This window comes from Sminthopsis crassicaudata, chromosome 3 (assembly GCF_048593235.1).
Source record: "Sminthopsis crassicaudata isolate SCR6 chromosome 3, ASM4859323v1, whole genome shotgun sequence".
In the NCBI taxonomy this organism is placed as follows: Eukaryota; Metazoa; Chordata; class Mammalia; order Dasyuromorphia; family Dasyuridae; genus Sminthopsis; species Sminthopsis crassicaudata.
This window is the reverse complement of record NC_133619.1, coordinates 582,331,172-582,357,292: the sequence shown is the minus strand read 5'-3', so window position 1 is coordinate 582,357,292 and position 26,121 is coordinate 582,331,172. Positions and strand designations below refer to the sequence as shown.

The 26,121-nt window shown below is 33.0% G+C and overlaps 1 protein-coding gene across 1 annotated transcript; it reads left to right on the top strand.

Annotated features, from left to right (window-relative positions):
• The first annotated feature begins 24,440 nt into the window (after positions 1-24,440).
• LOC141559879 (olfactory receptor 51L1-like) lies at positions 24,441-25,382 on the top strand. Its single transcript, XM_074297534.1, has one exon. The coding sequence runs from the start codon at positions 24,441-24,443 to the stop codon at positions 25,380-25,382; it is 942 nt and encodes a 313-aa protein (XP_074153635.1).
• Positions 25,383-26,121: the final 739 nt, after the last annotated feature.

Below are 26,121 nucleotides of genomic sequence, written 5' to 3'. Positions count from 1 at the left end.
ATGCTGTCACCAATATTGAATTGAAGAATTTAGAGAAGATTGAAAAGAATTATAAGAACTGAATGAAGTAATCAGAACCAGGTAAATAATGTATATGTCTACTAGAAAAATGAAGAAAAAAAAAAGTTTAAACTGCATTCTTTATAGTTGTTGTTTATTCTTTATTTTGAAGAGAATACATAAGGAAGGTAATGTCATTTAGAAATGAATTGGATTTAAGTTAGGGGGGCTGTGCAAAGTCATAAGTATCTCTTTCTCCTCTGGAACCATCTGAGTCCCGAGGTAAGATGCATAGCAAGATGACTAGTTTATGGCCCTGAATACAGTGATCTTTTTAAATCTCTGGTCTCAGTTTGATTGAAGCAACATTTAAGAATGATATTTTTTTATCTAGTCAAAAAGAAAAAAAAAAAAAGAAAGAAAGAAAAATAATAAATCTAGAATAATTATGAGACCTGAATTTGGCCCAGGAAAAATATTATAGGAAATATATCTCTCTTCCTTCTTCACAGGAAGGCACTATAAGTGTGAGTTTTAAACATACTATGAAACATAGTGTGGATGAGCTGACTCATTTAGGTGGTTTAATTTTTTTTTTAATTTAAGAAAAACCTTTGTCACAAGGGATGGTTTTTGAGGAGCAAAGCAATGAGAGATATATTGGAAAATAAGCATGATATAAAATTAAAATATAATTTTAAAAGCAAATAATTTAACTATGAGAACATTTTAAATATACATCAAGTAAATAAACACAAAACCATAAAAAAAAAAAAAGACTTGTTATTGGCTATGGACCTTACTTGCATAGCTGAAAGAATACTAATACAGTTATCTTCATCCAATTCCCAAAACCAGACCAAGTATGACTGGTAGCAGAGTACAGAAAATCTTCCCTCCCTTTCCATTCCTGATATCTTCTTGGAGCATATGTATAATTTGTACCATCTCCTCTAGTCTAACTTAAGGAAGAGCCCATCCATGTTTTGACCACTTCAAGGAAGATACCTGCTGCTTCTCCCTATCTGTAACCCTGCTGACATATTATTTTGTCTACTTTAGTTTATGTGTTATGTATCAATAAATGAAATTAATCTGTATTTGATATAGCCATTCTTCAGTGTCTCGATATCTACAACTATAAAAAATATGACCCACAAGGAGGATGCATCTCAGATCATGAGGCAGGGCTGAGAGGTACACTTCATTAGAGGATGTCAGTTCCCTTTAATAAAATGTTTTGGATCAGAGCTTTACCTCAGTTTCTCTTTTAGTCATTCAGGTGATTTTTGTCCTCACGCATTAGACTGTAAATTCTTTGAGGGCAGATACTTTTTGTTATTGTTGTTTTATTTTGGTCTTTTTCTGTATGCACAGGGCTTAGCATAGTGCCTGACAAATAGTAGGGGCTTAATAAATAAATATTGTTTGAATAATTTTGATGCTGCCATATTCTCAAGCCATTTTGCTGGGTGAAACAATTCCCATTAGCCATTTAAAGAGCTGCACAACTTGAAATAAGACCATAAGTCTTTGTATTGCACATTAAGTTGGTGGAGACTAAATTTGAGAAGAAAAACTAAAGAATCATGGCATCTTCATCTCCTCTCTCCTGAGATCTTATGGATATATGTATACATACAATTAAATTTTAAAAATGAATAAATAAATAGCTAAAAAGATATGTAAATAACTAAATGATTGGATCAATAAGTTAATGGATCAATAAGTTAATGAATGAATAAATAAATGATCAAGGAAACATATATATGTATGGATGGATGTATGCACCAATACAAAAAAACAAACATATATATATAATCATACTACAGATAGATAGATGTAAAATTATATTAGGACACATAAATTATGTGCTATTTTTTTTTTTGCTGTTATTGTTTAGCATTAAAAAATTAAGTGAACATCTATTGCTAAGTGGTAGGAAATGATTAGTACAATAATTTTGTTAATTTACTTTTTTACTGACCTCAAGCAAATCTAAATTAGTATTATTTTTCTATGTGAAAAAGTGATTTAGATTTCTCAAAAATAAGAATGGAGGTCTTTTGTGGTCATAGTCAGGGGATTAGCGCTAGCAATCTCCACACCTCCTTCCTCTTTGTCCACCACCAAGAGAATGCCTCAATTTCCTCCTCCTACTTCACCTACTCAAGTCACTTCCCCTTTTTTGTCCACAGATCGAGCCAACACAGAATAGTTGGGGAGGGTCATCCTTCAAACATGTTAATAGAGAATTGTCCAATTGGCAATTAGTCTCACGTGCTCCATTATCCAAGTGCATTTGCTCAGTTCTAGCGCTTTACAGAGTTCTTTGCAATAAATCCCCAAATTGGCATTCAGAAATGTTTGCAAAGTGATAAGATCTTTCAACTATTTGAATGTCTGATGAATACTTCTATATATCAATAACAGAGCAGTTACCTATTTCTTGGCTTTTTTTAAAATTTTTTTATTTTATGAATTCATCCACTGAATGATTAAGGAAATAGTAATAAGATTATTATTTTGGACCCAATTCTTTTTTTTTTTATTTACTTAAAACTTAAATACAAAATAGGGGGGAAAAAAACTTTTCTAGGGCCATAGCAGTACATCATAGAGGATTCAAAATATAAATCTATGAATTTTCATTTCAAGAAAATATATATAATAAATACTACACTTGGTATTCAGAGCTATCCATTTTTTTCTTTGATTCCTTACAGGCTTTCTTTTGTTCTCTGGTGTACACTTTTTACTTTACTCTTTTTTCCCTCTTTCTTCCCTCTGTAACCCCAAAAAGGCTACAATTAATTGCAGATAGTCACAAATACACAGATGTCTATACATACTACATACACATACACATTCATAAACAGCTTTGTAAGATTGTACTACATTTGTTTGTCCTCTGTTTCTCTGAAAATGGATAACATTTCCTTCATAAGCCCAAATAATTTCATTTTTTTCTAAATCCATCAACTTTTCATTTCCTATACCTCAACAATATTCCAACATTATATTATCTAGTTATTTTAGTCTACAACAATATTGATTGATATGGCTGACATAGAATGTAGTTTCCTTATTTTTCTCTTTTGATTAAATCTACTTTAGCTTTAATTTACCTCCCCTACTTTTTTTTAACCTAATAAGTTGTACTACTGATCTTTTTTATTATGTTTACATCTCTTATTTCTTATAACTACTGAGTGTTCTACTTTACTTCTACCCACGATCTTGCCTTGCTATTACTTAATCTACCCCCCACCTCTAAGGATCCTTCTTTTATCCTCACCCCCCACATTTTCCTTCCTTCTTTATCTCATTCTTATTATTCTTATTAATCTACAAACCTTATTCCATTCCTCTTAATCTACACGACACTCTATATCCCCTTTTCCTTATTCCCTTATTCTCTTATTTCTTTGTAAATTCAGAACACTTATATTTTCTCTAAATGGATGTTATTTTCTCTTTAATCTTGATCCTATATGAATTGGATTCCCTCTAAAAATGTCTCCCTAATCCTCATCCTGCTCCCTTTCCCTTTACCCTCTTATATTTTTCTGAATTCGGAAAACTTCTATACTCCTCTACACACACACACACGTGTGTGTATATATATAAATGTATGTATATTTATATATATATATATATATATATATATACGTATATATGCATGTGTATATATGTGTTTGTATTGTATTGTATCTTCCTTGATCCATTCCCAATGAGAGTAGAGTTCCAGAACCACCAGTCCTCTTCCCCCATCTAATTCGCCTGTGTCAAAGTTTTTCCTCTTTTACCTCATTCATATAATATTAATTACTCTTTTTATCTTTTCTTTCATGGTTTTGCTTTTTAGAATGATATCACACTGAAATCTATTTCAAAATTTCTTTTGAACCATCCACTTACTAATAATAATATTAGATCTATGTTTATATATAGATAGATAGATAGATAGATAGATAGATATATCCACTTTCTCAAATTCAAGATTTTGCTTAAGTTTGATGTGTAACATTTTTGGCCACAACCCCAGTTATGTTTTTCTTCAATATATAGTGTTCCTAGACCTGCAATCTTTTAATGTAGCCACTGCTAGAGTTTTTGTGATTCTTATTGTGGTTCCAACATATTATTTTTTCTTATTGTTCATAATGTTTTCTTTTTGAACTGGGAGTTTCTGCATTTGATGTATTTTCCTCATAGATCGCTTTCACTTGGTGATCAATAGATTTTTTTTCCTAATTCTACTTTACTCTCTTGTTCTAACTTTCAGGACAATTTTCTTTATTTACTTCTTATAAGAAGAATAACTAATCTAGAGAACAAATCAAGAAGAGAAAATATAAGAATGATCAAACTACTTCACATACCATAATTTATTCAGCCATTCTCCAACTGATGGGCATCCACTTATTTTCCAGTTTCTTGCCATTATAAAAAGGACTGCCATAAACATTTTTGCACTTGTGTCCCTTTCCCTCCTTTGTGATCTCTTTGGCATATAAGCTTGATAGAAACATTGCTGGATCAAAGGGAATGCACAATTTGACAGCCCTTTGAGCATAATTCCAAATTGTTCTCCACAATGATTGATTCAGTTCTACCAACAATATGTTAATGTCCCAGATTTCCCATAATCCTTCCAACATTCACCATTATCTTTTCCTGTTGTCTTAGCCAATCTAAGAGATATGTAGTGGTATCTCAGAGTTGTTTTAATTTGCATGTTTCTGATTAATAGTGATTTAGAGCACCTTTTCATATGGCTTGAATTCTTAAAAATTTGAGTCAATTCTCTACATATTTTTAAAATGAGGCCCTTCTCAGGAGCCTTTAATGTTTTTTTTAATTTATTTTTTCCTGAGGCTGGGGTTAAGTGACTTGCCCAGGGTCACACAGCTAGGAAGTATTAAGTGTCTGAGACCAGATTTGAACTCAGGTCCTCCTGAATTCAGGGCTGGTGTTCTATCCACTGAGCCACCTAGCTGCCCCACCCTTTAATGTAAAAATGTTTTTCCCACTTTATGCTTCCCTTCTAATCTTGTCTGCATTAACTTTGTACAAAAACTTTTCATTTAATATAATCAAAATTATCTATTTTGTGTTTAATAAGGAACTCAAGTTCTTCTCTGGCCACAAATTCCTTTCTTCTCTACAGATCTGAGATATAAACTATCATTTGTTCTAATTTGCTCATAATATCACTCTTTATATCTAAATCATGACCCATTTCAGCCTTATCTTGGTATATGGTGTTAGGTATGGGTCAATGCCTAGTTTCTATCATACTAATTTCCAGTTTTCTCAGCAATGAGTTCCTATCCCAAAAGCTGAAGTCTTTAAAAGTGAAAAGCTGTGTAGCTGGCAATCTACTTGCTCTATTGCTAACAGAGAAAGAAAAGCCTAAGGGAAGAAGGTAAACTGAGCAGGGCTCCAGATCCCTTAAATTATGCTCATTAAAAAAAAAAAAAAAAAAAAAAAAAAGTGTTTCTTGTCTAAGTATAACCACTAGGTACAGAGAGGTATCATGGGGAGACTACTTTTCGTTTATTTTGAGTAGTGAATGTAGTAACTTATTGAAGAGGGAATTTAGGGTACTACCTAATATGTGCCAGCCACTGAGCTGAGCACTTTTTTAAAAATATTATTTCATTTGATCCTCACAACAACTCTGCAAGATTGGTGATAGCATTATCCCTATATAATTGAGGAAAATGAAGGGAGAAAAACAGATTATTACTTAGCTGAGCACACAAAACTAGTAAATAATCTGAGGATCAATTTGAACTCAGATCTTCCTCAGTCTAGGCCTTATTCTATATCAAGTGCCAATAGCTACCTAAAAGGGACCTTTCTACTAGAGCTGCTTACTTGTGTCTGTTCACTGATTTTCTGCCATGCTCAGAATGCTCTTGCTTCTGCCTGCTGGCTTCCATAGCTTTGATTAAAACTCGGCTTAACTCCAACATCTACAAAAAGTTCTTTGTAGTACCACCACACACTCACTGATACTTCCTTCTACTGAAGATTACCTGCATTTACACTCTATTAGTGTATTATGTACAAAACCACTTGAACATTGTCTCTCCCATTAGAAAACGAGCTCTTTGGAATCAAATAAAGGTTTTTATCTTTCTCTATATCCCCAGTGCTCAGCACAGTGTCTGGCACATATTAGATACTTTAATAAATTAAACAGAATCCTGAATGATGGAAAAAAATTTTGGAAATGGAGGCATACTAGGTATGAGGTCCTCAAGAGGAATTTTGAGATTTGGAGCGATTATTACAACTAGAGACAGAGGGATAAACAGGTTGTTTGGGTCACATTAAAAGTGGAGTGAAGAGAACTGATTCCTGAGGTAATTTAGCTAAAAATAATTGTAGAAGTAATTGTGGTCAATATACCCCATGAGCTGGGTTTCTCTACTCAGGGAGATAAGGGAATATTTGGTAAGTATTTAGATAATAATCTCTCCCTGTGTGGATCAGATTTATTTATCCAAACCTATTTTCTCTCCTGAGTTCTATTCCCTCATCACAAACTATTTATTGAACTTATCAAACTGGATGTCCCTATAGGCATTTCTTTTTTTTTTTTTTTAGCATGCAAATTTGATTTCATCTTTAATAAATGATAAAATTTTATGTATACTAAATAACTGTTTTACTATAATTTCTTTATGATATATCATCTGCAAATGTTTGATTTGCATACCTCTAGGTATACCTATACCTATATATGGGGAGTCACATAAAAAATTTCCAGGCAAAAAGGGCTTAAGAATGAAAAAGTTTAAGAAGCCCTGTTCAAAGTACATAAAATTACAGAGATTTAAATGATCTGCATAGGTAAAATGAGTTTCTTCAACTGAAATATCCTTGTATAAATGAAATTATGGATCTAGTATCTATACTATAAGAGGTCATCTAGACATAGCTTCAGCAAAATTCACTGATACTTTCTTTCAAGTACATTTTAAATTACATTATCTGCCTACCCTATAGGCATTTCAAACTCAATATAGGCAAAACTTTTTCATTCTTTTCAAATCCTCCATTTCAGTCAGTAAATCCATCCTTTCAATCACCCTAATTTACAACCTTGATTTCATCTGGGACATCTCTCTCTCTTTCTCTTTCAAGTTCACTTTTTTTGTCTCTGTCTTCTCCTGCTGCTCCTCCTTCCTCAATTGGACTTTTGAAACTGCCTTTTTATTTACCTATAATTGAAAAATTCTCCTCACTTCAATCCATCCACCATCGTTCATTCAAGCAATTAGTCATTTACCTAAAACTATAGGTATGGTTACATCACTTCGGCCTCCAATCATCAAAATTTAGCTCAAGTGAAAAAAGTACATTCTAAATCTGACCTCAATCTCTAGCTCCTGATATCTTCCACCCTAAGATTCACTTATATCTAATCTTTATTTTTTTTAATCATATATGTTCTTATTTGCATACACTATCTCCCATTTGACTACATGTCAGTGAATCCTTATTCTGAACCCATGATAATACAACTCACTAATACTGGAGTGGACACAATCATAAAAAATACTAGGTCTTGGTTAGGTGGTGACGTAAAATCAATACACTTAGAATGAAAGAATAAATTCTATTTAACAGAAAGTTAGGGATGTGAGATAATAATATGGGATGTAACAGTCCAGAAAGGCTTTGTGGAGTAGGGTCTTAAGATAACTTTTGAAGGGTATGTAAGCTTTAGAAAAGCAGAAAGAATAGGGAGGTTATGCCAAGATAGTGAAAGAGCTTGAGGAAGGGTATAGAATTCAAATCTATCTTTTTATTAAAGATTTAATAAACTTTCAATGTATACTTATACTAAAAGCTGTATAACCCAGGCCAATTGAGAGAAATATGTTCATAGGGTGGAATGAGTTCATAGGGTGGAAGAGACTGTAGAAGGACATGATAGAAAAAAAATAGACAAGACTGTACTTGACGTGGTTTAGGAAAATAACATGAAAGAGAAATAAAAGGACTGAATAGTCTTAACTTGGGGTCAATGAATTTAAAAATTTGATAATATATTTCCATTTAATGGTTTATATTATATATTATGGTATATATTATATATATAATTCTATCCTTAAACAAATTAAAAAGTCCCATTTTATAAAAACAGAAAAAGCTATTAATTCATTCCCTAAGAAAAAAAATATTTAAGACCAGATGGATTTTTATGTGAATTCTAACAAACATTTAAAGAACAATTAATTCCAATTATGCAAAATTGGAAAAATAGGCAAAGGAGGAGTCCTATCAAATTTCTTTTATGACACAGGGTGAAAACAAAGAAATTATAGACCAATTTCCATAATGACTATTAATGCAAAAATTTTAAATAAAATTATTAGCAAAGAGATTACAAAAAGTCAATACCAGGATAACATACCATGATCAAGTAGGATTTATACCAGGAATGCAGGGCTGATTCAGTATTAGGAAAGCTATTAGAAAAATTGACTATATCAATAACCAAACTAATAAAATTTGTATGTTTTTTTCAATAGATGCAGAAAAAGCATTTTATTAAATCCAATGCCCACTCCTAATAAAAACAGTAAAATATCATAATACATGGAGTTTTCCTTAAAATGATCAGTAGCATCTATTTAAAACCATCAGCAAGTATCATACATAATGGGGATAAACTAGAACCATTCCCAATAAGATCAAGGGTGAAACAAGATTACCTACTATCCCCATTAATATTCAATATAGAATGAGAAATGTTAGCTTTGGCAATAAAAGAAGAAAAAGAGATTAAAGGAATTAGAGTAGATAATGAGAAAATCAAATCATCACTCTTTGCAGATGATATAAGGTATAGTTAGAGAACTTGTAATGCCAGAGAAACCGAGGCAGGATAGATATAAGAGAACAATTTAATATTTTATTTGAAAGGGAGAAATTTACTGGGACCAAATGGATCCATGGTTTGGATTCCATGGAATGAGACTATTGTCTCCAAGAATCCAGCATTGAGTGTTGGATGCAAAATTCTTTTATAGGGTAACAAGAATGATGACATAATGCGGGAGGCAACTAGGATAAGGATGACATTTTGTTGGAGGCAGGCACCTAAGATGACATAATGGAAGGAGGTGCTGGAGAGACTCCTGATATTCTAATGATGTGTAAGATACAAGACCTTTATCCTATCAAACATTAAGAGGGAATAGTTATAGCCTGAGGCAGAGTAACTGAGATAGGACAATTGGGAAAACTGAGTCAGGACACTAAAAGGGAACTGTGGCACAATAAACCTTGGAGAATCAGCTAAAAAACTACTAGAAACAATTCACAACTTTAGCAAATTTGCAGGATACAGAATAAATCCATATAAGTTAGCAATATTTTTATATATTACCAACAAAGTCCAACAGCAAGAGATACAAAGAGAAATTCCATTTAAAATATCTGTCCATAATGTAAAATATTTGGGAGCCTACTTGCCAATGCTAAGCCAGAAACTATATGAACACAACAACAAAACACCTATTTAGAGCATCAAAAATTGTCTTAATTTGAATTTTTCTAATCAATAGTGATTTAAAGCACCTTTTCATATGACTAGAAGTGTTTTCAATTTCATCTGAAAACTATCTGATCACTACTTTGATCATTTATCAATTGGAGAATGGATTGAATTCTTATATATTTGAGTCAATTCTGTATGTATTTTAGAACCTTTAAATGTAAAAATATGTAAAAAAAATGTAAAAAATGGCTTTCCTTCTAATCTTGTCTGCATTGGTTTTGTTTGTACAAAAACTTTTTAATTTAATATAATCAAAAGTATCTATTTTGTGTTCAATAATGAACTCCAGTTCTTCTTTGGCCACAAATGCCTATCTTCTCCACAGATCTGAGAGGCAAATTATTCTTTGTTCTTCTAATTTGCTTATAATATCACTAAATATCATGTCGAAATCACAAACCCATTTGGACCTTATCTTTGTATATGGCATTAGGTATGGATCAATGCCTAGTTGATGTGATATTAGTTTCCAATTTTCCCAGCACTTTTTGTCAAATAATGAGTTATTATCCCAAATGCTGGGGTCTTTTGTCTTGTCAAATGATAGATTACTTTAGTCATTAACTATTTTGTCCTGTGAACCTAATTTATTTTACTGATCCACTCTTCTATTTCTTAGCCAGTACCATATGATTTTGATGATTGCTGTTTTATAATATAGTTTTAGGTCTGGCACAGCTACGCCATCCTCATTTGCATTTTTTCATCATATCTCTTGAGATTTTTGACCTTTTGTTGTTCCAGGTAAACTTTGTTATTATTTTTTCTAGATATGTAAAATAATTTCTTGAGAGTTTGATTTGTATGGTACTAAATGAGTAGATTGATTTAGATAGTATTGTGATTTTTATTATATTCACTCAGACTATCCATGAGCAATTGATATTTCTTTCAATTTATTAGATCTGACTTTATTTATGTGAAAAATGTTTTTAGAGTAACAGTGAACAGACATTTAATGAAATTCAAATTAGAATGAAAGAGAAGATGATTTTTAGTTGAATGTGGGAAATTGAAGCTTAGGACTAGAATTCAGATATCTCAGGAAAACATTGTGATAGAGTGGAAAGACATTGGTAATAGAATCCAAAGACTGATATTCAATTCCCACTTCTCTCTATATCTTAGTGATGGGAGGAACCCTGAAGCATTCCCCTAAAGTCAGAAGACAGCATCAGGGTTCCCCCCATCATTTCCTGTGTGAGTGTGCATAATTTAGCCCTTTTCTATCTTAATTTCTTTATTCATAAAATGGGGATCCTAATGCATACAATCACCTTATTCTTTTTAAAATAGAATTTTATTTTTCCAAATACATGCAAAGAAAACTTTTTTTATGTATCTTTCCCCCTCTCTTCCCTCTCCCTCCTCCCCAAAACAGCAAGCAATCCTATATAGGTTAAATATATGCAATTTTTCTAAACTTATTCACATATTAGTCATGCTGCACAAGAAAAATAAAATCAAAAGTAGAAAAAATGAAAAAGAAAAAACAAACAATAACAAAAATAATCATCGAACATTGAAGGTTCGTTGTGAGGAAAATGTTTCATAACACGAATTATGGAAATATGAGTTATTAAACCTGGGGGGAAGGGAAATGTATATAGGAAAGAAAACTATCCAAGCCTGAAGTATTTATAAATACCTCAGGGTTCTTATGAGAGAAATACAGCTAAATCAAATGTCTTCTTTTGAACTTGGATAATCCTTGGACAATTTAAGAGCTAAACTTTCCTGCTTTTAGGAGAAATTAGTTTTTTGTTTCACCTTTACACAGAGATTGAGAGAGAGTGGTTATCTAAAACAAGGGACTTATCCTAAAATAACAGAATTTAATTCCAGAAAGAATTTTAGAGATTAATTACTTTAATCTCATAATTTTGGAAAGAGGGAAAATAGAGATTAAGATATTCAAGCATTTCACTCAACTAGTCAGGAACAGATTTGGATTTGAATTCAAATGCACTGAATCCAAGAGAGGTGTTCCTTATCTTTGGTTCCTGGTATCAGGAAGGACATTGCTGGGTTCAAGGTTAACTACAATGTCTTGGAGCCCTGTACCTTTTTATTCCCTATAGACTTAAAATCTATAGCCTCTACAGAGACTCAAAAGTCTTCTCTTCATCACAAACTTAAGTATACATGCATTCACAGCTATATGAGCATAGCCCTAGATTGTTTGACAAATACAGTATTGGTTTTTGGAAGGGGATCATTTATATGCTTCAGACATTTACTAGCTACCCTAGGTAAATCACTCAAGCTCTTAGCTTCAGTTTCCTCTTCTGTAAAATGGTGTGATACTGGAACTTCTCTTATAACATTGTAAAGATCAAATGAAATATTTTTAAAATGTGTTCTAAATCTCAAAGTGACAATCAGGTGAAGCAGTGGATAAAGCACTGGGTCTGGAATCAGGACAACCTGAATCAAACATAGGACTCAGACATTTAGTCAATGAGATCCAACAAGTCTTTCAAATTTTGTGTGCCTCATTTCCCTCCTCTATAAAATGGGGATAATAATAATACTATTTTTCCTCATCTGAGAAGCTCAAATGAGGTAATGTTTGAAAGGCCTAAGTATAGTGCTTTGAACACAGTCATCTTTGACCCTTAGTCCCATAAATGTGAGTTATTTTATACATACACACACACACATCCCCAAAATTCTTAATCTAGGTTCCACACACCCCTGTGGTGTACATGATTAGAATGTGTGAGATCAGTGAACTTAAAGGTAGGAAAAAAAAATTCCCTCTTTTCTTTTTACTGTCCTCCAAACAAAACTGAACATTTAGATGAATTATGAATGTAGGAAACAAAATTTCCTTCTGAGAAGGGGTCTATGGACTTCCCCATACTTCTAAAAGGTTCTTTGACAGAAGAAAAAAAAATTTAAGAACCTCTGATCATTTTACTAGTGATGAAGCTGAAATACAAAGTAAGTGAAACCTGAAATTACAAAGTGAATATCATAGCCTAGCTCAAAAATAAGTCATATTTCTTGACTTTCAGGCCAACCAGAGCATCTAGTATACTGAGTATGTATATGCTGTTTATGGATGTCATCTGTCCAAAGAAACTATGTTGGTGTGTGCATATGTGCATTTAACTCAATTAAAAGTCAAGATATCTACTAAAACTCCTCCTCTGGTTGCTGGTTATACAAATACAAATATAAAATAGTCCCTTTCTTCAAAGAGCTTTCTTATTTTTTCTTTCTTTCTTCCTTCATTTCTTCATTCCTGCATTCTTTCACTCTATTCTTCCTTTCTTTTTAAATATATTTATCATTTTATTTTTCCCCAATTACATGTGAAAACAAATTTTAACATTCATTTTAAAAACTTTGAGCTCCAAATTTTCTTCTTTCCTCTCTCCATCCCCCTTCTTTGTGAAGTCATACAATTTCATATAGGTTAAAGATATGTAGTCAAGTTAACTATTTCCATAAATAATACTGTGAAAGAAATCAGACCAAAAATTTAAAAGGCCATTTAAAAAAATAAAATAAAATAAGTATGCTTCAAAATGTATTCAGACATCATCGATTCTTTTTCAGTTATCTTGGATTAATGTATTGTTAAGAATAGCTAAATCATTCAAGGTTGGTCAATCATCTTACAATACTGATGTTACTTTATACAGTACATTTTACTTTACATCAGATCATAGCAGTCTTTCCAGGTTTTTCTGAGAATAATCTGCTTGTCATTTCTTAGAGCATAATGGCATCCCATCATAATTATATAATAAAACTTATTCAGTCATGTCCCAATTGATAGGCATTCCATTAATTTTGAATCCAAATGCACTGAATCCAAGAAAGGTGTTCCTAATCTTTTAGTTCCTTGTATCAGGAAGGACATTGCAGAGCTCAGGGTTAGCTACAATGATTTGGAGCCCTGTTCCTTTCTACTCCCCCATGAACAACTTAAAGTCTATATCCTCTACAGGGACTCAGAAGTTTTCTCTTCCTCTGCAGGTTGGCATTATGGGTTGAGAATTCATAGATAAAAGTGAAGAAACTCATTAAAAGATTAATAAGGTTGTCAATTTGCCCAAGATCATATAGCTATTGTTAGTGCTGGAATTCAAACCCCGTCTATTAGCCCTGTACCACATTGCTTTTAAACTGATTGAAGTAGTGTCCCCCACCTCCAAGTTCTTCTCAATGTTACCTTAATCCCATATATTATTAATTTATGGCAACCTGAGCAAGGCTTTTAGAATGGGGAATAGAATTAGCTAAAGGAAGAAATAATACTCTATCTTTAATTACGTTTTTTGTCAGATGGAAGAGAGCCCCTGCCTCACACACACACAGAAAGATTACCACAGATTTTCACATTGTTACACAAGTAATAATCATCAAATATTAATGTTCACAAGTAATAATCATCAAATATTAATTTTCAAGATGAAAATAGTCATTCAGCTACTGACTCATATATCTTCATATTTACATGCTAATAAAATAGATATCCAGAAATACAAACGATCTCTTAGACACAGACATAGATTCACACAAATATACACAAGTGATAGGTGATATTTTTATTAAAATGTGTGAAGATCTGAATTTTATTGTACTTTAGATACTAGCTAATTTCACTTCCCATCTCAGTTTACTCATTTATAAAATGGAAATAATAATGGGACCAGTCATAGGTTTGTTATGATGATCAAATAAGCCAAAATAAGGAATGTATTTTGTGAGTCTTAAAACACTGCAATTATTAATATTGTTAAATCAGTCAATAATCATTTATTAAACAAACAAAACAAAACAAACAAACAAACAAAAAACCTCACTTATAGGCAATCAGACATTCATCAATGTAGGTATGGTCTTGACATTAGAATTGTGGAAGACATGAGTTTAAGTCCTACAGCAGACACTACAACTAACTTTTTTTATTTTTTATTTTTTTTGGCATCCAGAGACACACAAATAGATTTCAATACACTCTCTGAAATAGTATTTTTCCATCATTACCACCACCATGATCATCATCATCATCATCAATACTATAACTAATTTATATAATGGGTTTTACTCTCACCTTAGACATTTACTACTTGTAGGATTAAGGAAAAAACAATTTGCCTCTTTGAGGGTTACTTACCTTATTAAAAAATTAAATTAGTACTTTCACTAGCTACCTCATAGGGTTGTTCTGGGGAAAGCATTTTACAATTCTTCAAATGATGCTTAGAGTGAATTATTTTGTGTAAATAAAATAAAATAAATAAAATCTGGGAGAGGAAGACCCTCAGGATTTCTGGCCAAAGGAGAACAACCACCACCACAAATTTGTATAATCCTGGTTAGAGGAGATAAACTAACTTTATCTCTAATTTTAATAGGAAGAGTTCTAAGGTCTTACTAAAGAGAATGAATGTTCTAAGTTGCCTGTCATAGGCAACATCAGGTTTTGTTGTTATTAAAAAATTTTTGTTATATTTAGGAAAATATTACTATGATTTCAGTTTTTATTTTATTTTGTGTAATGTAAATAAATCCACATAAGTATCTATTTTTGTCTTAAATATGCTTGCTGTAGGTACATCACTTTGTTGAGCCAAGCTATTTTATTAATTCTGGAACCTATTTTATTGTTTACAAACACATTCAATCCAAGATATAAAAGAGGTTGTCAAAGATATAGATGAGTGAAAAAGAAGATACTATGGTCATTGGTGAGAACCAATGATAGTTCTAGGAGAGCCATCAGCCTCTCTTAGTTTCCTTGAAAAATCAAGAGATGAAAAAGAATGTCCCATCTTATCCTCCCCCCACCATCAATCTTTAAATTTCTCCCAATATCTAAATCTCTCTATATATTGTTAATATCCCTCCTGAAATTGAACATAGGATTTCAGATATGAATCTTAATGATACTGTCAACCTGAGAAATTGTCATATATCATAAGGACTTTTGGTAAACAAATAAATTGAGAGAGTCACAGAGACAGAGACAGAAACAAAGGCAAAGGCTATGAACAGACAATTTTCAAATGAAGAAATTAGAACAATTTATAGATATATGAAAAAAGTGTTCTAAATCTTTATTGATCAGAGAAATGCAAAGTAAGACAACTCTGAGGTATCACTGTGTACCTCTTAGATTGGTTAAGATGACAGGAAAAGATAATGATAAATGTTGGAAGGAACATGGGGAAAATGGGACACTAATATATTGTTAGTAGAGTTGAGAACTGATCCAATCATTCTGGAACTTTAACCTACAGCCTATGAAACTATGCATACCCTTTGATCTAGTAGTGTCTCTACTGTGCCTATATCCCAAAGAGATCATAAAAAAAAAAAAAAAAAAGGGAAAAGGACCTATATATGCAAAAATGTTTGTAGCAGCTTTATTTATAGTGGCACAAAACTAAAAATTGACTAAATGTCCATCAGAGAATGTCTGAATAAGTAATTGTACATGAATGTTATAGAATAGTATTGTTCTATAAAAAATGATTAGCAGAATGATTTTAGAGAGACCTGGAGAGACTTACATGAACTAATGCTAAGTGAAGTGAGTAAAATCAGAAGAACATTGTACACAGCAACAGAAAGATAACATAATGATCAATTCTGATGGCTGTGGCTCTCTTCTAAAGCTAGATGATTCAGGCCAGTTCCAATGGTTTTGTGATGAAGAGAAGCATCTATATTCAGAGAGAGGACTATGGGAACTGAATGTGAATCACAACATAGCATTTTTACCTTTATTATTATTTGCATTTTGTTTTCTTTCTTATTTTTTTCTTTTTGATATGAATTTTCTTGTGCACCATGATGTGGAAATATGTGTAGAAAAATTGCACATGTTTAACATATATATTACATGCCTTCTAGGGAAGAGAGTAAGGGTAAAGGAAGAAAAATATGGAAAATAAGTTTTTGTGAAGATGAATACTAAAAATTGTCTATACATATAGTTTGAAAATAAAAAGGTTTAATCAAAAAAAGAAAAAGAAACAGACAGAGAAACAGAGAGACAGAGACAGAAATGGAAAGACAAAGAAAGACATACAGAAAGGCAGAGAGACAGAAAGGGAAGAAGTCAGAGAAGCAGAAAGAAATACAGAGAGACAGGAACAATGTAGAGAGAGACAAAAACAAATAGCCAAGAAGATAGAAAGACAAAAAGGGATGAGACAAAAAGAGACAGAGAAAGACAGGCAAACAGATCAGAGAAAGACCAAAACAGAGATACAGATAAAGAGAGATAGAGACAAAGAGGACAGTAGTCAGAGACAAACAGAAATATAATACAGAGAAACAGAAAGACCAATACAGAGATAGATAAAGACAGATTGACAAAAACAGAGAGACTAACACAATTTTGTCACAATTATATCTTCTTTAGCAGGTGCAAGGTCTCTGTGAAAGTGAACTTTGAGAACTGCAGAAATTTTCTAAACATAGTATATTTTAAAATGTAGAAATTTCATTTCAGTGAGCTAAAGAAGCTTGTACCAGAGCTAATAAGAGCAAGTAGCAGTACTTAAATTCATGTTCAAGTCCAGCATTTTAGGAGTGGGGCTACATTTTCTGTCTCAGTGTTATAAGAGATTTTATAAATGAAAGGCAGTTTTCAGTACCACTTTGTATCACAAGAGAAAGACAGAGAGAATAAGAAGGGGAAGAGAATAAAAATTTTATTAAGTAATTCCATATGACAGACATTGTAAAAGCACTAAGTACTTTATAAGATTTTTTTATTATCTCACAAAATCCCTGGAAGGTTACTTTTTAAGAGAGGAAATTGAAGCAGACAGATATTGTGTGACTTATCCAACATCAATCACACCAAATTAAAATTCAGGTCTTCCTGACTCTAATCCCAATGCTCTACCTACACTACCACTTCTGGGATTAGAAGACATGGGTTCTAATACTGTCTTTAATGCTTGATACTTATGATGTGAATTTATACCACATTCTTAAACTCTGTAACCCTCAGTTACCTCTCCCTAAAAACAAGAGAATTGGCCTGGGTGACAAAGAGTCTTTTCCATTTCTAGACATTTGATGCTCTGAATGTATGATTCTTCCACAACTTTGCAGGTCCTATTTAACTCTGTGTCTAGTATTCAAGAACTTAAGGTCTTTCCTTTCCATAAGGAATATTTTGTCTGATCCCTAACCCCACCGTTGTACCTGTTGCCTTTTTGTTTTAAATACAGATCAAAACAAGAGACCAGGACACACACATGTTAACTGACAGGGTTGGTATCGGTATTAGCCTTCATAAATGACAAAAGTCAGACTCTTTAATACTTTAAAAAAAAAAAAAAAACCCTTGAAATATGTTTGTTTTATCAAAGTCTTTTTTTCTTTCTTCCTTCCTTCCATATTTCTTTCCTCCTTCCCTCCCTTTCTACCTCTCTCTCTTTCTCTCTCTTTTTTTTCTTTCACAAAGGCAGACTGTCTATGCTTCCTCTATATTCTAAAGCAGTGGTCCTCAAACTTTTTAAATAGGGGCCAGTTCACTGTCCCTCAGACTGTTGGAGGGCCGGACTATAGTAAAAACAAAAACTCACACTCTGTCTCCACCCCTCAGCACATTTGCCATAACCCAGCGGGCCGTAGTTTGAGAACCCCTGTTCTAAAGCATTTTGAGCTACCAAATAATGTATTTGTAAGCTTTATTCCCTGAGGTGCCACTCAAACAAGAAAACCAACTTTCTGTTCATATTTTAGGTGGTGAAAGAGTGACTATATAAGTTCTTAGGGACTTGAAATCATTCTCCAGGTACAGGCTGAGATTCCTTCTTCTCTAAGGATAATGCTGAAAAAAGTTTAGATTCTGGGTCTGGTCTTTGCTCTAAAGGAGAGCAGAGTCCCTTAAGGGACAGATAATTGCTTCATTGTACCTGATTGGACAGAAAATAGAGATGCTCAATGCATAAAGTGCTATTTCCCTCACTCCCGCGGAACTGATGGATAGGAAGCCATATGTTATTGAGACGTTGTTGAAACATTTGATAATCTCAATCTTTACTACTTGTAATGTCTTTTTTTTAATCGTAATTTGCTTTTTTTTTCTTTTAGACTATAATATATGCAGTTGCCCCTTTTCCCTGCTTCTGCCATAGAAATAGTCATTGGCTATAAGGTTGGAAATTTGTAGAGATGTAAAGGTAGGCTCTTAAAGCTGAGAACAGAAGAAGCATCTGAGAGAGGATTCTGAGACAAAACAAAGTGACGAACCTATGGATCATATGGATAAATATTCCCTGCTTGCCACGGTAACGACTCCATGTAAAAGTGTTCACAGGGTAAAAAGCTAGAGGGAATTTGCAGGGGATACTCAATAGAAAAGTGACTGGAATGATCCTAACAGGGAATAAGACTTTTAAAAAAATCAAGAACTGATCATTAAATGCTTGGTTGATGATATAGAAAGAGAAAGGAGAAGGAAGGGATTAGATGTGTGCATAAAATCTGCTGACTGAACACAATCCTATCTCTGGGGGAGAAATCCATGGTTAACTGATTCTGTGAACTGAGTTTTTCCTTTGGAAATAAAATAAGCTGGAAAAGTTTTTTTTACTAGCATAGTAAGGGAAAACTAGGTGTTCTCTATCTCCAGTGAGGACAAGGCCCACAAATACCTTTATGTCTTTCAGTCATGCAATTTTGTCAAATCATAAGGAGTTTAAATCAGATATATTAATCAAGACAGTTTTAGCCTTCTTGAAGCCACCTGAGAGTGGTTCCATCTGTGTTCTAAATTGAAGGGATTATGAGAGGAGATTATGGTTCCTCTGACCTTTCTTTCCCACAATAACTAGTTTTAAAGCCAACTAGCTTGGAGTATGTGTGGCTTCCTAGTCAGTGTGAGTGGATTAACTAACACTCTGGAGGAGATAAGTAAAAATCAGATAAATCTCTTACATCCTATTTATAATTCACTTGGGAACAGAATAATAAGGGCTATTCTATAATATGAATTAATGAAAAACATGTGTTATTAAGCATGCTACATTTATTAAACAATAGAGTTTTGTTTTTTTGGTTTTTTGTTGTTGGTGGTTTTTTTTTTGCTGAGTCAGTTAGGGTTAAGTGACTTGCCCAGGGTCACACAGCTAGGCAGCATTAAGTGTCTGAGAACAGATTTGAACTTAGATCCTTCTGACTTCAAGGCTGGTGCTCTATCCACTGTGCCACCTAGCTGCCCTCAAAAATAAATAAATTTCAAATGCTATGTTAAAAAGAAAATAAGCTCTGGTCTCAAGGAAATATATATATATATATATTTGTTTACATATATATAAAATAGAATTAATAGTAAAGTGAATTGTCTAGAGGTTATAAGGGTGAATAACAGTATCTGTCCCCCATAGGAGTAGACTCTACCTTGGGGAAGCAGAGAGTCAGAGGAAAGAAAGGACTCTCAGTTCCCTCTGGTAAGGCTGGGAATATAGGTTTAGTGTCTAGGAGAGGAAATTTGGAGATGAGCTCTTCAATAGCATGAGAGGGATACTGGGTTTCTTTAGAGGTCAGTTAGTGCCTTGGGTCTGAAGTCTGTTAACTTCCAAAAAGAAGAAAGGAGCACTCAAGCCTCTACTATTAATTAGCCTTTTATAGTTCAAAAGCCCTTTCCCTCACTAGAACCTTCACTTCATTTTAAAACAATCAGGTATGATTAAATCATTCCTCCCAGGTTCCTTTTGCCATCTTAAGTCTTAAGGTACTTGAGTGACAATAAGTAATGGTATGATTATAATTTTGGTACTAACATTAAGGTCATTATATCCCCTCATTGTACACAGTACACTTTTTATTGGGATGATGAGGGTGATAATATCACATGAATGACTGAATGAATGAATGAATAATTAAAAAACATTGATTAATATCAGAATAAGGAGTGGTAGAGAAATACAAAGAGGAGGTTAATTATAACAGAATTTAGTGTGGGCAGGAGTATTCTGAATAAGATTTCGTGAAATGACAAGCCTTTAAAAGATTATCTGATTTTTAAAGGATCAATTGGATTATAAGGTATCTTCAGAGAAGAAAGATGTTCTGAATTGGCCTGAGTAAAGTCAAATTATTGAAAATGAGTGAAGCAATAAGTCAACAAGGGTGAGTGCAGAGACTAGGCTTGAAAGAAAAGAAAATAGCATGTGGAACTGTATAGAACCATAAAATACCCAAGCTAGAAAGAACCTTAGAGATCATTTAAGAAAATCACCCAAATTTTTTTTGTTTTGTTTTGTTATTTTTGGAGGCAATTGGTTTAAATACTTGATCAAGGTCACATAGCTAGTAAATATCTAAGGTCACATTTGAACTCAGGTCTTGATGATTTCAGGACCATTGTTATATCAGTCACCTAGCTTCCCCCAAATTATTCAGTTTTATAGAAGAGTAAAGTAAGCTTCAGAGATAAAAAATTATTTTGTCCAGATCACACAAATTACTAATAATGACATGTTCAACAATACCATCAAGGAGTCATTCCTTTACACCATATTGTTCTTATAATTTCAGAATTTTCTTTACTAATGTGCTAAGCAAAACCTCATCAAAAGTCACCAAGAAGAAATTTCTAACCACCTCCAGTCACTGGACATACAGGAGAAAAGCAAAAAATAGTCTTGCTTACAAGGATTTCACAGTCTAATGGAGTAGACAACTTGCAAACAAGCATTCTCCATTAAGATAAAGAAAGGAAATTGGAGATTGCCAATAGAAAAGAAGTCATAAAGGTTAATGAAAACCAGGGAAGGCTCCTTTGCAGAAATTGAGAATTTAGCTGACATTTGAAAGAAGTGAGGAAATGTATTCTGTCTAGCCTAGGAAGGAATAATAAGATTCTAGAAAAGGGGAAGTTGTGATAAAGGACAAAACATGTTTTTGTTTTGTTTTGTTTTGTTATATAGAATGTCCCACTACTAAAGATGACTTTCCAACCAGGATTTAGATGAATGTTCTGGGTAGGCACAGGCAGACTAGAATTTTTACTTCCTATAGATTCTATAAGCAATAATGCTACACAGGAAGATTTGGGGATTTCTCTTTATGCATTTGCTCAAAGTTCTAAACTGATATATCTGCTCTGAAAATGTCTTTCCATGTTCAGTTGTAGATAACCATGTGATTTCCTAATCTTTAGAATCCCCTGATATGGAATCTTGATCTGAGGTCACTTGCTCTGTGGGACACCTAAGCCAAAAATTTGTAAAGAATGAGTATAATTTTGTGTTGGTATACTCACCCTTGCAATAATTTATTATTTCTTTAAAGAGTGCTAGAATTTGGATAGGTTTTGAAATCAGAATTGTTGGCTATATATACTTCATGGACTCCATTATCTTCCTCTTTTGAAAATGTGAATATTTCCCTTTCTCTAAGGCTGCAGAATCTTGCACTTCTGCCATAAATTTTCACCTCCACACAGTTTTGTTTTGTTTTGTTTGCTTGTATGTTTTTTCTTCCATTCATGGATGTGGTTTCAAATTAGATTACTTGAATTAAGAAAGGGTGCAGGGGTTCTCTCTTATGATTATTGCCTTGCCCAATTTATTAACACTCTGTCAATCCTACTTATTAAGTGATTTTTAGTCCAAGGAACAAGATGTCTGAAGTTAAGAATAAACTGCCCTGAAGAAAAGTGATTTCTCAATCACTGAAGGTTTTCCAGCTATTGTTCCACTTATTAGACTTGTTCCATACATACTTTCTATTTAGAAATGCATTGGATTAAATATCTTTGAAGTTTTTCCAGTTGTGAGCTGGTGTGATTCTCTGAAAAATGAACAGCATCTTAAACAAAAGTTATTGTCCTTAATTAAGATAAATCAAATTTTCTGAAGATAAATGTAATCATACCTCCAATACTATACAAAAATAAAGAAGAACTTATGCGAATACATTAGGGGAAGTATAATCAATAACCTGAATTGCCTTTATTTATGACATCAGTATGAGTGTTCTGGAACCAGGACCTACAAGTCCTTGAGAATTGATTTCTGAGTTATTGATGTAAAGATTTAGAATTTTAAATTTAGCAAACACTAAATCAAAGCCTGAGTTCTTATTTTATTGATTATTTAGATTTATCAAAGTGAAGAAGAAAAAGTTGATTATGCAGATTCAACTTTAAAATATCTCATATATATTTTAATTATAATTTTTCTTTTTTGGAGAATCAGTTGCAAAACATTTATCAGCACATCCATAATTTCAGGATAGAAATGGAAGGCTAAGTTACAGAAGACAGTCTTAGAGTTTCACTGCTATGGGTGATTTTCATTGATGTAGATAATTCTCAGTAAGAAAATTGCTTTTATTATATATATTATAATTTTTTTATTAGTAGTAGTAGTATTTATCTTCTTATTATTTATTATATATTATAATTTTATTATATATTTTATGTATTTATATATATATATATATCTGCAACTGATATGCAACCTATAGTTTTAGAGAGTTGTTGGGGGTCAATGAGATGTTAAGTAATTTACCTGTTCCAAAAGCCAGAATGCAATAGAGGTAGATTTTGAAGCAATATGATTTCTCATAACAACTTATATTTTGCTAGGTGAAAGATAAGATATGATGGGGTCACTGTGGTCAGTTTTAACAGTGGAAAAAATTAGGACTAGATCATATATTCTAAGGAGATTTTGCATCCACAGAAATATTTCCTCTCTATATATATAAGACTCTTGATCTTCCTGTCAGGGAGAGACAGAATAGAAATCTCAATTTACCCATTAGCCATGTCCAACTATGGGCTATTGGGAGTGAGTAAGAATCACAATATAAATGGATTTAAATTGCTATGGATTTTTAAAATTGTGTTGATGCCAACCCCACCCTTTATTGACTATGGCATCCACAAGTATTTTGGGGGACATTTTCCTCCTCTCTATAAAGCAATGCCTAGAAGAGAAAGATGGACTGAAAAGTTTTCCTCTAAACATTTCTTTCACTAATATTTCAATTCCATAAGTAGTTCTTATAGTCAATAACTGTATCTTCTATACTGCATAATGTCTTGCAATGTGCTGCATTATTGCCTGGTTAGATATATAGGAACTATAGACAGATAGATAGATATGTGTATACATATATGTATACATTATATATATATATATATATATATATATATATATATATATATATATATATATATATATATATATATGATGGCACCTAGATAGCACAGGGAATAGAGGGTTGGGCCTGAAGTGAAGAAAATGTATCTTCCTAAATTCAAATATGGCTTTAGACAGTCATTAGCTATATGATCCTGGGTAAGTGCTTAATCCTTTTTGCCACAGTTTCCCATCTATAAAATGCACTAGAAAAGGAAATGATAAAATGATCCAATATTGTTACCAAGAAAACCCTCAATGGGGTCATGAAGAGTCAGCCATAACTAAAAACAATTGAACAACAAAATATAGATAGATAAAAAGATAGATATAGGTAGATAAATAAACTGCTAGTTATAGATATTCTCTGTCTCTTTACCTCTTCTATATGTGGTTACTTGTGTATATACACATATATCTACATATAAACATACATACATATCTCTATAGAATTAAAGAGAAAGGAGAGACAGAGAGAGAGAGAGAGAGAGAGAGAGAGAGAGAGAGAGAGAGAGAGAGAGAGCACTACAGATATGGAAATAAAAATATAAAGATATTTTATGTTATTGATCATGATGATGATGATGATGATGATGATGATGATGATGATAAGTATGATCTGACTGACCACTATACACACTGAGGATCAGTGAGTGGAGAACTATAATCTTTGTCCTTTCATTATAGGAAAGGAATCCATCCCAGTGATCATCATGTCTGTCTTCAATTCCTCCACACTCTATCCTCGGTTTCTTTTGACAGGTTTCCCAGGGTTAGAGACCATGTATGGTTTGATCTCCATCCCCATCTGTCTAGTATACATTATTTCTATTGCAGGAAATTCCACTATTCTCTTCATTATTTGGACAGATACCTCACTCCACCAGCCTATGTATTATTTTTTGTCAATGTTGGCTCTGTCAGATCTGGGTCTGTCTACCACTACATTGCCAACTATGCTCAGTGTCTTCTGGTTCCATGCCCGGGAAATCCCCTTCAATGCCTGCTTGATTCAGATGTACTTCATCCATGTTTTCTCCATCATAGAGTCTGCTGTATTGCTGGCCATGGCATTTGACCGTTTTGTGGCCATTCGCGAACCCCTGCGCTATTCAACCATCCTCACCGATGGGGTAATTAGTGGGATTGGGCTGGCCATTGCTGGAAGGGCACTGACTTTGGTTTTTCCAGCCTCTTTCCTCTTGAAAAGGCTACAATATCAACCCATCAATGCCCTCTCCTACTCTTTTTGTCTGCACCAGGATCTCATTAAGATGACAGTATCCAGTCGGAGGATTAGCAGCATCTATGGCCTCATGGTGGTCATCTTCTCCATGGGACTTGACTCAGTCCTGCTTCTTCTCTCCTATATACTCATCCTGGCCACAGTGCTGAGCATTGCTTCTAAATCAGAGCGTGTTAAAGCACTCAATACCTGCATTTCCCACATATGTGCTGTGCTCACTTTTTACACACCCATGATTGGGTTATCCATGATCCGTCGCTATGGACAGAATGCATCCCCAATAGTACATGTGTTGATGGCAAATGTCTACCTTCTTGTTCCTCCACTCATGAACCCAATTGTATATAGTGTCAAGACTAAGCAGATTCGCTTGCGCATCCTTAAGAAGTTCCAAAAGCAGAAGGTATAGAGAGGCCCACAGATTCCCTCCTCAATAATACTAATTATGCCTTATCTTTATCTTTATATAGTAGTTAACATTTTCCGAAAAGTTCAAAAATGCATAATATTATTGATAGAGAATGCTATAAATTGACTTTGCTGACTATCGTCAGCATGTATAGACATATAGATGTACAAAGTTGAAATCGAGACAAATTCCTCAATGTAAAGGGAATATAATTAAAGTCCTAATTCCAAGTTCTATTTAAGCAAAGGTTATTTTCTGATAATAATATTGGTTATATTTTCATGAGAAATCAATTATTTTCAGCTTTCTCCATTTATTTGGCCTTTTCTGTCATTACCTATCCCTTTTCTTTTTCTAGTTAATAATTCAAGTCAATTAGCATATATTTCATGCCTACTATATGCCAGGTACTATGCTAAATGCTAAATATGAAGGAAGAAAAAATGATATCCATCAACTCAAGTCTAATGGAGAGACAACATGAAAACAATGATGTACAAGCAAGATAAATGAAGGATAAAATGTAGATAAAGGATGGTGGAAAGTCATAAGTATTAATGGGGATTGGGAAGAATTTTTTGTAGAAAGTGAACTTTAGCAGCTTGAAGGAAGTTATAGAATACAGGAAACATAAGATGGAGTGAATTTTAAGTATGAGGGATAAATAGCATAAAATATGATTTTAAAAGAAAACAATTTAACTATGACAACATTTGTAAAATCATATCAAATAATTACA